At 38.9% G+C, this 13,939-nt stretch overlaps 1 protein-coding gene across 1 annotated transcript in view; it reads left to right on the top strand.

Moving 5' to 3' along the window:
- KLF5 (KLF transcription factor 5) overlaps positions 1-10,831 on the top strand; it is a 32,662-nt gene extending 21,831 nt beyond the window's left edge. Inside the window, exon 4 of the mRNA XM_073614258.1 lies at positions 8,764-10,831. Coding sequence (XP_073470359.1) covers positions 8,764-8,942 — 179 coding nt within the window. The 3' untranslated portion in view covers positions 8,943-10,831. The remainder of the gene's footprint in view (positions 1-8,763) is intronic.
- Positions 10,832-13,939: the final 3,108 nt, after the last annotated feature.

The following is a 13,939-nucleotide window of genomic DNA, read 5'->3' on the forward strand; positions in this document are numbered from 1 at the left end:
AAGCTCTTAAAAGCTGCACCTGTAAAGATAAGTAGATTTGTCAACCTCACTTGCAGCAACCTTTGTAGATGAGCAACTTGTCATAGTTCTTCAGCCTCACACAGCTGTATTGAAGGGATAGAATACGATGGTATATATTGTAAAAGTGTGTTTGTTTATTAACAGTGTAATTACAGTGTACTAATTAGGACTGCCATTAGTGGCTAAAATGTTGATTTATTAAGTAGATTTACTATTGCATAAGCTCCTTCAAAAGCAGCTAACTGTGAGATAATGTTTCCAGGTGAAAATGTGCACTTTACATTTTGTGTATGTGTGTCTGTGTTTACATGTACACATATTAGGGCCAATTAAGCAGTAAGTGCAGGAGGAAACCCATGTAAACATAAGAAGAAAATACAAACTGCAATCTGATAGTGTCTAGAGCCCTAGTGCAGTTAAAAAAATTTATATTACATTTATATATATATTTTTTTTTCTCCTCCCACTTTGACTACTGCAACGCTCTCCTCATTGGATTACCTTTTATATAGGTTATCCCCCCTTCAGACCATTATGAATGCTGCTGCCAGACTCATCCACCTTACAAACCACTCAGTGTCTGCTACCCATCTCTGCCAGTCTCTCCATTGGTTGCCACTCACTCAACAAATTAAATAGAAAATACTAACAATAGCTTGCAAATCCATCCATAACTTGGCCCCCAGCTACTTCACTAACCTAGTCTTAAAATACTTAAAATTGTTCCTCCCAAGACCTCCTGCTCTCTAGTTCCCTCATCACCTCCTCCTATGCTTGCCTCCAGGACTTCTCCCGAGCTTCTCCATTTTTATCCCTGAAAACGTTTCTCTTCAGAGAAGCCTATCTCACCTCCACCTAAAAACTGTACGTTTATTTTCTCCATCAGCCCATTCCCCACAGCTATTACCTTTTTGTATCACTTACTTATCCCTCCCTTTTAGGTTGTAAGCTCTAACGAGCAGGGACCAATGATTCCTCCTGTATTGAATTGTATTGTAACTGTAATGTCTGCCATGTTGTAAAGTGCTGCGCAAACTGTTGGTGATACATAAATCCTGCATAATAATAATATATACAGGGGGCCCTGTGTTCTCATAAACACCCCAAACTATATATCAGTCCTCATGTGTTATTTGTAGAATGCAGGTGAAGACATGGCATGGCTCACATACAATTGATTGTAGCTAGTGTTTATTGGCCACCAGTTTACACAATAACCTCGATAACGATTATCAGGTTCAACTGAAACAACGGTAGCTGGTAAACGCCCAACTGTTTGTTAGAAGGCTTTTCTCTGTACCTGATTTATTGCCACAGATTTGTTAGAGTGGATCTTTCTGGAAACGTTTCCTGTGTCTGACATAGTGGGAGAGTGGTGTTTTCACACGGACAAGTCCCTAGAAGTATTGCAGTGGAGTGTGGAAGGGGTGCACCGACAGCCGTGAAGTTCTGCACAGCATAAAAGTCTGTTTTTTGAAAGCAGCGTGCATGATATTTCTGGCTTGGAAAGAAACAAGCAGAGTGTACTATTTGGCTGCAGTTTGGTACCAGTTTTCTCCATGCTGTTTTTTTTTTTTTTAAAGTGCTGACATTTTAACAAATGCCATAGAAGTTCATCTGAAGTGGAGGAGTAGCTGCATTTTGCTGCACAGTTAAATCGCTGTTTTGATTCAGTCGTCATGTTCCAGTAACTGAGCTTAAACACATTACTCTTTGAAGAATAGTATTTTTGATTTAGCACTCTGGACATTTCATGAAAAGAAATAAAAAACGTGTTTTAGAATTTGCTGGAAAAGAATCAAAAATTGTCCTGAACATTGTGTAAATGTGCTTTAGTCAACAGTAATCAAAATGAGAGCAACTCCAGCCTGGTTTGCCTGTAAGGCTGGGTTCACACCTCTGTGCGGAGCGGTTCAAAGCAAGTGGGTCCTGTTCTGTTTCAGGGACGAATCAGTGACGAATTTTGGACCTGAATCCAAAGACACACAGGACTCCTGTGCAAGCTGCTCCACAGCTGCCACGAAGATATGTGAACTGGCTCCATTGAGATCTTCACAATCTCCTGTTATGCGAATTGTATGCGTAAAAAAAACACATTCAATTCACACTAGTGTGAACCCAGCCGAAAGGTTCTGTTTTATTCAGGTCATGGTATAGGTAGAGGTTGGTAGTCACAATCACTTATCCAAGTCCAGCTGAATGTGTCTAACTTCTACTAGCTCTAGTCTGCCTTGTTTTCGTGTGCTCTGGATTTCTTACTTAGGGCTTATTCACATGGCTGTTTATTGCTGGACATCGCTCACAACAGCCTATTTTTCTGTGGCAGGTATGGCCAAGTTTTCAGGGTCAGCTTTGGACAGGAAGCTGGTACAGTCAATGACGGGCTGATACTGTCAACACATTAGACCCATGTGGCTAAAGCTGGCTATATATTATACAGTGTTCTTATACATTTTTCCTTTAGAAACCATATAATAGGAGATCAAACCTAAACACTTTCAATTTGTATGCAATCAGACAGGCCCTTGCACTACATAGTTGAAGGTAAATCTTGAACAAGAAAAATGTATAATGTGTAGCCAGCTTTAGGATGGATGGGCAGCTCTGTACAAAGAGTGTTTGCATCCAGGAATGCTCATCCATCCCTAACCACAGGTAATTGCTCTAGGCATGATAACATGCAGACAGCAGCAGAGCCTGTCATTGATTTTTCTAGGCTGAACAGACACAGCTGAACATGCTGAAGATGCAACAGAAATAGACTGACCTGGGTGGTGTATGGCTATGAACAGCCTTTAAAGAGACCCTGACACCAACTTAAAGCATTGCAGGTAATAACACTGGAAAAAAAGTACCAGTCACCCACTGTGTTCTTTCAGAAAAGGAAGGAGACAGTAAATTAAATTTACTGGCCCCTTCCCCCGCTCTCCATCCTGAGACAGTCATGGGAGCACAGGGGGGCTGGACAGCAGAAGGAAGGGGAACCTGGAAAGGAGGGGCGGTGGGGATGGCATTTACTGGAACCAATCCACTGTTTTTATCTCCTGCATCAGCTGAATGCTGGAGGGAGGGAGAGGAGGAGAAGCCGGCTCTCAGCTGCTGCAGGAGGAAAATACAAGGGATCGACGGGTAGATCGATGGGTTGCAGACCCCTCCCCTATAGAGTGCCACTTGACTAAAGCTCTGAGCCTGTGGGGCTGCTGACATCACATCCACAGGAGGCTTTTACAATTAAATAATGTACCTGAAAGATGTTAAATGCACATATAATCTTAGTGGGCAATTGTTGAATTAAATGGTCTGGCAAAAAAAGCACTGCTCTAACTAATTAAAGGATGTTCATGTAATGGGAGGAGCCAGTGAAATCACCAAATACAACTAATTAGCCCTTGTACCAACTACCACTTTAATTAAAAAGCATATGATAGGCAAATTAATAACAGTAGACACCCCCAAAAATAATGTCTGCAGACCCTCCAGCATGACCCAGCACCATCAGAGATATAAAACTTTTCCTGATCACCTCTCTGCCTTTCAACGGGCAGTTGAGACTGAAATGGCATAGAACTGTGTGTGTGTGTATTTATATATATTTTGCAGAAAGAGTTAAATGTCCTGTATTTTTACAGTAGGTAAGCGTTTTAAGAAGTAAATAATATTGGGTTCTTATGTAAGGTGGAAATGTCGCCTATCTGTAAATAAATGCAGAGGATTAAACAACCGAATCATCCAGTTATCCTTTAATTGGCGGTGAGATAAAGCGGGAAGTGCCTTACACGTAAACAGAAAATGCAAATGATGTGCTATGATGATTTACCTAACAGATTAAGTGCCACAGGGTATATCAAGTTGTAAACCAAAGGGATAGTAGGAACTGGCTTGTTCTATAATGCTGCCTCATTATATGTAGGTCAGGGATGTATGCATGTATATGACATCATTTATCCTGATACAGTTATCTCTCGCAAAGCGGAGTTGTCCAGTATTGACTGATATCATGTAATAAAAGATTTCAGTTGATCTCTGATTGTTGTGGTGAAAAGGGAACTGGATAGTGCTATTCTCGGCCAAACTGTGGCCTCTTCTGGCTTGAGAGCTCATAATATGTTAATGTGCCATGCGGTGCTTACAATTATAACCAATTTTCTGCCCAAATAGTACAGACATGTGATAATCAATAAAAAGAACACTGGAGTACATTTATAAAACTCCTTCCAGACTATTTGAATATTTTAAGTAGGTTTAATTAGGACATTTTGGGAGCACTACAGACATACCATTAAACACTAAAGTGACCATAGACCCAAAAATGTATTTTCCCTCACTGACTCCCAAACTATTGGATTTTTGTAAAAAAAAAAACAAAAAACATTTGTACATAATAATTACCTGTTGATCTTTCCAGTTCTTAGTACAGTATCACTTTCATCTGAGTGGCAACACTGCTGGCTCTGCGTTGAAACTCCCCAGGTAGCTGCCCCACGTGACACTCCTTTGCACCTTGAAGGGCAGCTACATCAACTGGCTTGATGCTCCCTGCTCTTTTCTTTCTCCCCTGTAATATGTAACTCTCATGAACATGCATTCCTGGATGTGCAACCCTCCTCCCCCCCTCGTTTTTTCTGGCAGTCAGGTGACAAAAAAAATATCTAATTCACATTTAAATTTATTAATCAAAAAGGTTATGTAAGCAATGCTTGCCTATTGTAATTGCCACATTTGGTTACAAAAACACAGTACTCATTATAATAGATTTCGTGCTTGGAGTGGAGTTTGATTGACTGCTCCTGATGTACCCTGTAGCCTGCATCTGTCGGAAGTCCTCCCTGTCCTTTATCATAAACTCCACCCCAAGCATTGAAATAATTATAATGAATATTGTATTTTTGCAATCAAATGTGGCATTCACAATAAGCAAATATATTTGGCAGAAAATATCTCCACTCACATATGGAACTATGAGACTATCAATCACATGACCAAATTAAAAAACATCACAAGTTATAGTAATTCCAAAGAGGGGATAGTGGGACAGGCCTTTAATGGGTTGATTTATAAAGAATCTGCATAGCCATCTGCTAGAGCTGCACGATTCTGGGCAATATGAGAATCAACATTTTTTTGCTTAGAATAAAGATCACAATTCTCGCGGCATAACATCTTTCACATTATACAAAAAAAAATTGGCCTAACTTTACTGTTTAGTTTTTTTTTTAAATTTCATTAAAGTGTATTTTTTTTTTAAATTGCATTTGAAAGACTGCTGCGCAAATACAGTGTGACATAAAATATTGCAGCAACCATCATTTTATTCCCTAGGGTTTGTGCTAAAAAAAATATATATAATGTTTGGAGGTTCTAAGTAATTTTCTAGCAAAAAATAATGATTTTAACTTGAAACCAGCAAATGTAAGAAAAAGGTTTAGTGTTTAAGTGGTTAAACTTCCCTCATTTACACACCAAAGTGTATTCCTTTGATCTAAAGAACAAATCGTTACAATATTTATACTTAGTTCAGTGGCTAAAGCATGTTGTGATGCTTGGCAGACTGCCCATTTTTTTTTCTTTTGACGGCTGTGGCTTCAGCAGAACAGAGAATTCTCTGCATAGAAAAAATCGGGAAAATACTTTGTCAAGATCGCAAGGGGGAAAAAATTGCGATAACGATTCTTAGCGATTAATCGTGCAGCTCTACCATCCGCCAAGTGAAATGAGTGCATGTTCTGTGTGAATGGGGGGAAGAATGAATGTATATAGGCTGTGCAAATGTAAAAGAGTGATTTTAAATGGAAGATACCACATTTGACCACTAGATGGAGCTAAGTATTAAAGGAAATAATTATGATACTTAGCACCATCTAATGGCCAGGTTCAGTATTTTCTGTTTTAAATCAATGATTTGCATTTGAACAGCTCTGGATAAGACCTATTTACATAAAAAAAATTGCCCTATTTACATAGAACAAATGTACAGCCACTTTCACTGGGCAATGAAGCTATGCAAATTCTTTGGAACCCAATAGTGTATCTATGTGCAAATGGGTTTACATGTGCTTTGACATTGACCCCTCAGATGGCTGTGTTTTTTGCCATGTTGATAATTGATCCTGTTGCTTGGCAGTTATTCCCGTTAAACAATTGCAAAGAAAAAATAGAAATATAAAGTCAGTGTTCTAATAATAATCATTCCGTTGGCAACTCTATATTCTCTCTGTTGGTTGCTGGATGTTTAATAATATAAAATGGGTCACCATTCCAAAAAGTAATGACTAAATGGGAAAACATTTGGTGGCCATAGAAATAGCAGCTACATACATTGTCTTGACTGATGGAATTAGGCTTGTGTGAACACTTCAGTCATATCCGTTATAATTAAAGTCGTCTTCTGCAGACGCAAATAGACACTTTTTTGTGATGTCTCACCAATGACAGAGCAATATGAACTCCTCACCCACAGAGGATTATGGAGGCAGCATATTGCTAAAGAAATGACCGGGATTAGATATAATTTAACACACTCCTTTGATGTTTCTGTTAATTGTTCATTAAAATATATGGCTTTATGTAATACCTGCACAGATAGGCTTGTGGTGTTATCTCTAGAGTTTCCATAAAGCCTCATGTCTATATGATGTGTCATCATGAATGTCAATAGAGATAGCTGTACTCTTTGGTCAAACTATCATGAAAATAATAAAAGTTGGCTTGTTTGTATGAAACAGTTTGGGGGGAAAAAGCAGCCGAAAGCAGAGGGCCAAACTACGAAAATACGAAAGGAAAATGCATATGCTTTAGCCCCCATTCACACATTTTAATCTTTTTACCCTAGGCCTTACTACGCTCAGCATGCACAATCCCATTCTTTATAATAGTCCCTGTTTACACTGGTACGCTCAGTTGCTCTACGCCCTATGCTCAAAAGAGTACACCTGCTTTTTTTGAGTGTATTCAGGCTTTTTTTTCCCCCATTGACTTCAAAGGGTGTACCTATAAACACATGAGGTTTATTTACCAAAACCAGAGGTTTTTTTCAAGGCTTAATTGAACAAGCTGAAGTAAGAAACGGATTGGCCTCCATGCACAGCTGCACCAGATTTTGCTCTCTCCAGCTTTAAGCCTAGTACACACGATGAGATTATCAGACGAATCATTTTTCCATCTCCATATCGGAAACGAATAGGTTACTAAAGTATGAGAATTCTCCTATGACAGAATAAAAATTCGAAAGTGATGTAATGCGTCGTACTGTATTTGTATTTTTGGACGAAAACTGTACTGATTAAACAAAAATCCTATGATCTGGTGTTGTACGGGATAAATTTTCGTGTTTGTCCCTTCGGAAAATTTCGAACGACAGCTGTGTACTAACTATCAGATTATTGTACGATCGATTCAAAGCGGTATTTTTTTTTGTACGATATTCTGATCGTGTGTATGGGACTTAAGTCCTGTTCTCCTCCCTTTGCCCAGGCTAAGAAACAAATGCCTGAGGCTTGATACTTGTGCACAAAACTCCCCCAATAAATGCTTCAAAATCACTAAGAATACACTCTGTTTAGGTGTGAATGTAGGTGGTGGTTGGAAAGTTTAGTACTTTTTTTATTTTTAAAGACTTTAAAATCAATTTCTGTAAATTTGAAACTTGAAATCTATCCAATTACAGCATTTTTGTTTTTATGGTATAGAAAAACTGTAAGCTATAATAGAAAAATGAAATCTCAGATCTAATTGGTTACTGTGAGCCACACCTTCCATTTTTGGGTTCCTCCAGTTTTATAGAATTCTTTTATAAGGGTTCATGCATATGGACATACAAAGGTGTATGGGCATAAAGTATTAAATACGCCTGAATTTGGGGCACCCAGGAGCCCCAGCTGCTGTGTAACTGTTCACTGAAATTTGCATTAAGGAACTTATACTCATATGCGTGTGCCTGTAAAGTACTACAGTTTACAGCCGCATATTTGGATGCAGCATATTCGTGCAATACCCTCCTAGGAGCAGAGTTACTACCCGGGGATCCTGGGAGTTGCAAATACAGACATATTTTATGCTCTATTTATTATTATTATTATTATTATTATTATCAGTATTATTTCAGGTACTTATATAGCACCAGCAATTTACGCCACACTTTACGTATACATTGTACATTCACATCAGTACCTGCCCGCAAAGCGCTTACAATCTAAGTTCCCTAACTCGCATTCATTCATACGCATACTAAGGCCAGTTTAGACAGCAGCCAATTAAGCCACAAGCATGTCTTTAGAGTGTGGGAGGAAACCGGAGTACCCAGAGGAAACCCATGCAGGCACAGGGAGAACATGCAAACTCCAGGCAGGAAGCGCCATAGTTGGGCTTCAAACCAACGACCCTAGTACTGCTAGGCAAAAGTGCCAACCACCTGTATTCACGTCAATGTGCATGAGCCCTAAGAGTAGGCGAACACTTCTTTTTAAATTACTACAAAGAGTAATAAAGAAGTTTCCCTGTTTCAAAAGATAAAACTGTGTTCCCATGAATGTCTTTTTAAAACTTATAATAGCTGTAGAGATCTGCATCTGCTCCGACAGCTCTATCTGCTGTTGGACCACTGCCCACCCAGGCTGACTATGAGTCACTGTAGGGAAAGTAAACCTTATCCCTTTTTAATCTTTATGCATGTATCATAGACCTTCACAATTTTTTTTGTAGTATGAAACCTCTGTATTCATAAGAGTCTTCTATTTGTGTTTGCAGGAGAGAAGCCATACAAGTGTACGTGGGAAGGTTGTGACTGGAGATTCGCCCGCTCTGATGAACTGACACGTCACTACAGAAAACACACAGGAGCTAAGCCCTTTCAGTGCGCGGTTTGCAACCGAAGCTTCTCCCGCTCCGATCACTTAGCCCTACACATGAAGAGACATCAGAACTAGAATGGATCCTGTCTGAAGGCTCTTCTTCGCTATGCAATCTTTTCCCCACTGCCTCATTGCTGAAACACTATGCAGACTGTAGTAACTCTAGGCCGCTAGGGTCATTGCTGCATGCAAACCTATTATCCCTATTGTGGTATGGACTTGCAGGAGGGTGGGGTGGGAAGAGGAACTGGAACATAATAATAGAACATGCTTTTTTTTTTTTTTTCTCTTTATTTATAACTCCGTATTAAAATACCACGTGATCAACCAGTCAGAGAATGTTTGCTACAACCATACTGTTTTCTTTTCTTTTGCAGTATACAGTAGCTGGCAGGTTTCATCTCAATACAGCTTATTTACATCTCAACACACAAGGGTTTTTAAGGGTTGTTTAGTGATGTTTTGACCAAAGCACTGTCTTTACTGTTACAGTGTTTAGTAAATGAAATGAGGTCATGGATGACTGCACGCAAAGGACAAGCCATTTTATATATATATATATATATATATATATATATATATATATTCTCAGAAATATTCATTTAATACTTGAGCATGCAAGTACATCTTTTTATATGTGTATTTGTTTTTTTTTGTTTTGTTTTGTTTTTTACACTTCAGTGTCACTATATAATTTAATATTGTTCTTAATCTCATTAGTATCTAAATTTATCCAAAACGTGGCTCTCCATATGTTTAACATCGCTTTAAATGTAGTTAAGTGAGGTCTTTTAGAGCTAACTACCCAAATATATGTCATTAGCCTTTAAAAAAACAAACAAAAAACCGCACTGATCTTTTGGAAGCATTTCTTCTATTTATATGTAAAAGTACAACGTGGAGTTCACTACACAAGCATTTAGCTGATTATATATAGTTTGATAAGCTCGCCTAATACATTGTAGGCTCCTCTGTGTCATGTCACTGCAGATACTGATCTGATCCATAATAGAATACTGTACTCTCTGAATGTTTGCTGGGTTTCCTAATAGGAGCTCCGCTGTTTAAATGATTACCAGCGTGGAACCACAGTACTAATCATTTTGCCTGTGCATCTGTGATATCGCTACATCTTCTACAGGAGTGATATCACTACTAGCCACATCTATGCAATTATATAACTACCTACCAAGTATATTTTATGGATAACCAACAGCATTCAGAACTAGCAACATACGCCTTACAGTTACATCTGTCCTTCCTGAATTTTTGTGTTGGCAGTGACATTCTTTTTGTCAATTTTTCACAACGTTTTTTGCACTTGATCTGTAAACTTTTACAGGATTATCCTTATCATCAGAACTAACAAATAGGATATCATTAAATATTTTAAAAGCTGATGTTAAGACTCACGTAAGTGATCGTTTGTTTCAAACTGTTTATGCAACCTATGTTATCGGACACGGTAATTTTTTTTTAAAAGTTACTATGCAATTTACTCTTGTATAATTGCAGTACCTTACATAATGGTGTAACCAAAAATAGATTTGATGAAGGTTTGATGCAGCAAAAAAAGCTTGAATTAACCAAGGATGGTAAAGACAAAACACAATTCACAGAAAGGGTCTTGTTTGTTCTATAAAATGCTGTATTTTATTGTCTATTTATTTTGTGGTTAAAATTGGTGTTTTTGTAAGATTGCTACTGTATTTTAGCTACCTTTTTGATAACTTAACATTATTGTACTCCTTCAAATGTACTTTTAGAATGTGTAAATACATTACAAATGTAAATAATTTTGTACAACACTTTTGATCGTTTGTTTATATGAAGATGTGCACATTTTTGTTGCTTTATTGCCTTGTATTTTTATATTTGTAGTTATTATAAAAAGGGACAGAAGACTGTTTCCAAAAGAAAGTAATTTGTACTTATAAACAACAATAAACCAAAGTACTTAACTATGCCTTTGTATTATTATTCACACGACCTTTAAAAGAAAAAAAAAAATACATATTTTTCTTATTATTATAAATAAGGTACATCAGTGGCGGTGCGTCCATAAACGGCGCAGGAGCTCCGCCCCCTCTCTCCTGGCACCGCTCTAATCACCATAGATAGATTCATGCATTGCATGAATCTATCTATGGTCGCTGCTGACACCCCCTTCTCAGGTGCCCAGCCCATTTTCGGGCGCCGGGCATCTGAATTACAGCGGCGGGGGTGGTTTTGTGGAAGCACCTGATTAGAGCCGTAGGCTCTAAAAGGCACCCAAAAAGGCGAACAGCGGGCACAATGCTCTGCGTTCACTGTTCACTCAGCTGTGTGTTAACAAAGCGAAGGAATTTGCTTTGCTAACACTGAATCCGCCTCTCAGCCAATCAGGTTGCCGGGTTTGTTACCGTCAGGCGCTGTGATTGGACGCCTGAGAGAGGACGGAAGAAGATATGGAGGACGTGCAGGAGATCGCTGACCCACTCCGAGACAGGTAAGTGCCGGGCAGCATCTGATGGGGCACAGTAACGGCAATTGATGGGCACACTGGCAGAAATTGATGGGCACAGTGTCAGCAATTGATGGGCACAGTAGCTGCATTTGATGGGCGCAGTGGCTGAGTTTGATGGCACAGTGGTTGCATTTGATGGCACAGTGACAGCGTTTGATGGCACAGTAGCTGTATTTAATGGGCACAGTGGCTGCGTTTGATGGCACAGTAGCTGCAATTAATTTTTTTTTTGTGTGTACCCCCCAAGAAGGTAAACACATACTTACCGACAATTGGAATTCATTTGCATTGGATTAGCATATGGCCACTCCTGCCATCACCACTTTTGTGAATGCCGTTTTTGAACCAGTATTTTAAATCAAGCTGGGCTGATACTGCAGTTAGGGTTAAGGACCTGACTTTTCTGTTTGCCAGGGATGCTTGTATTACAAGACTGGCTGCATAGGATAACAGATCATTTGTAAAAAATTACCATCTAGGCAAAATACCCACTTGTGTTTTAGCTGCTTGTCTGGAATTACTGTAAGTTTTAAATACAACGTAAGCTTGTAAAACTGCAAATCTTTACTAGCCATTGCTTTGAAAAAGCAGTAGGATTGTTAAGGTTAAATTCCAGGCAAATACAAATAAAATAAATAAAATGATTTGTAATTTTGTCTGATCTGTCCTGAGATTTACACAGATCTGCCAGAAAGCAGATAGGAAGAGGCAGAGTGTACAATCTAAGTGTAGTAGGCAATACATGTATTGTGAACAGAAAAGACAAGTGGCAACTCATATGAAACAGTGACAAAATATGCTTGTCTTCAAATACATCAGACTTGGGCTGGCCATGCATTATACAACTTTCCTTTAGAGTTACCAAAACCATACAATATGAGGTCAAACCTAAACACTTTCAAATTGTATGCAATCTGGCAGGCCCCTGCAATACATAGTTATAGGTAAATCTAAAGGAAATTGAACAAGAAAATTGAAGGTAAATCTAAAGGAAATTAAATAAGTAAATTGTATAATGTATGGTCCGCTTTGGCTGGGGCTCCTTGGTGAGGTGCAGTATTTGGATACAGCTGTACAACACTGAAGAAATGGCTGCACTCCAAGATCCATCAAAATTCGTATTTAATGAACGAACATCCCAAGTGTTACAGACAGTTCAAATGGTAGACGCATTTCACACACTAACAAGTGCGCTTATTCATTACCAATACAGCTGAAGCAGGCAAACAGATGGTCAGGACCTGAAACAAGCTGAAAAGACACCAGCAGGCTCAAACTAAGTACAGCAATGAGGTGGTACAAGGTAGAAGAAAACAGTTATCCCCAATCAAGTCAATGATAATGCATATTGGATAATGGCCTTGGTAGGTTCATTCTTTCAGCAGGTAATGGTCTAAGATTCACTGCCACCGCCTGAGTGGGTAGAAGGATCCAGGCAGCCAGGAGCAGGAATTGGAAAGCTGGAGGTCTTTAGAACGCAAGTGGACTGGAAGTGACAGTGTGGGACCCAAAATGGGGGAATGGCTACGTGTTTGAGGCTTCGCCTCTTTCTCAGACTGTCTTTGCACCATATTTAACTGCTGCCAGAAAGCAGAGCACGGTTAGTGACCTGGATTTTACCTACTAATGTTAAGAAAAACAGCTAGATCACCTCTCTGTCCCAGGTCAGTGAAGGAACAGCAAATACTGATGCAAAAATGTTCCTTGTCAGCACATGTACATGTGTACAGTGGATTACAAAATGCCAATATCAAGTCAAATAAATGTATGCATTTAGAATACATTTCATGATGTTTGAATGAGTACATACAGTTGTGTGAAAAAGTATTTGCCCCCTTCCTGATTTTGTATGTTGTATATTTCTCACACTTAAATGATTCAGATCATCAAACAAATTTTAATATTACATAAAGATAACCAGAGTAAATCCAAGATGCAGTTTTTAAATTATTATTTAATTTATTAAGGGAAAAAAGCCTTTCAAACCTGTGAAAAAGTAATTGCCCCCTCCCATGCTGAACCATGAATGAACTGTGATTAACCACAATTTTTTAAATTTCACTTGCCATACCTAAGCCTGATTACTGCCAGACCTGTTGAATCAAGAAATCACATAAATAGAAGCTGTCTGACAAAGCAGAGCACGCTAACAGATCACAAAAAGCCACACATCATGCCACAATCTAAAAAAAATCAAGAACAGATTAGAAAGTAATGTACATGTATCGGTCTAGGAATGGTTTCAAAGCCATTTCTAAGGCATTGGAACTCCAGTGAACCACAGGGAAAGCCATTATCCACAAATGGAGATAACTAGGAACAGTGATGAACCTTCCTAGGATTGGCCGGCCTACAAAAATTACTCCCAAGAGCATGACAATGACTCATCCAGGAGGTCATAAAAGAACCCAAAACAACATCTAAAGAACTGCAGGCCTCACTTGCCTCAGGTAAGATCAGTGTTCATGATTCAACAATAAGAAAGAGACTGGGCAAAAATGGCATCCATGGGAGAGTTCCAAGGCCAAAGCCACTGCTGACAAAAAAGAACACAAAGGCTCAAAAA

This window comes from Aquarana catesbeiana, linkage group LG02 (assembly GCF_042186555.1).
Source record: "Aquarana catesbeiana isolate 2022-GZ linkage group LG02, ASM4218655v1, whole genome shotgun sequence".
Lineage (NCBI taxonomy): Eukaryota > Metazoa > Chordata > Amphibia > Anura > Ranidae > Aquarana > Aquarana catesbeiana.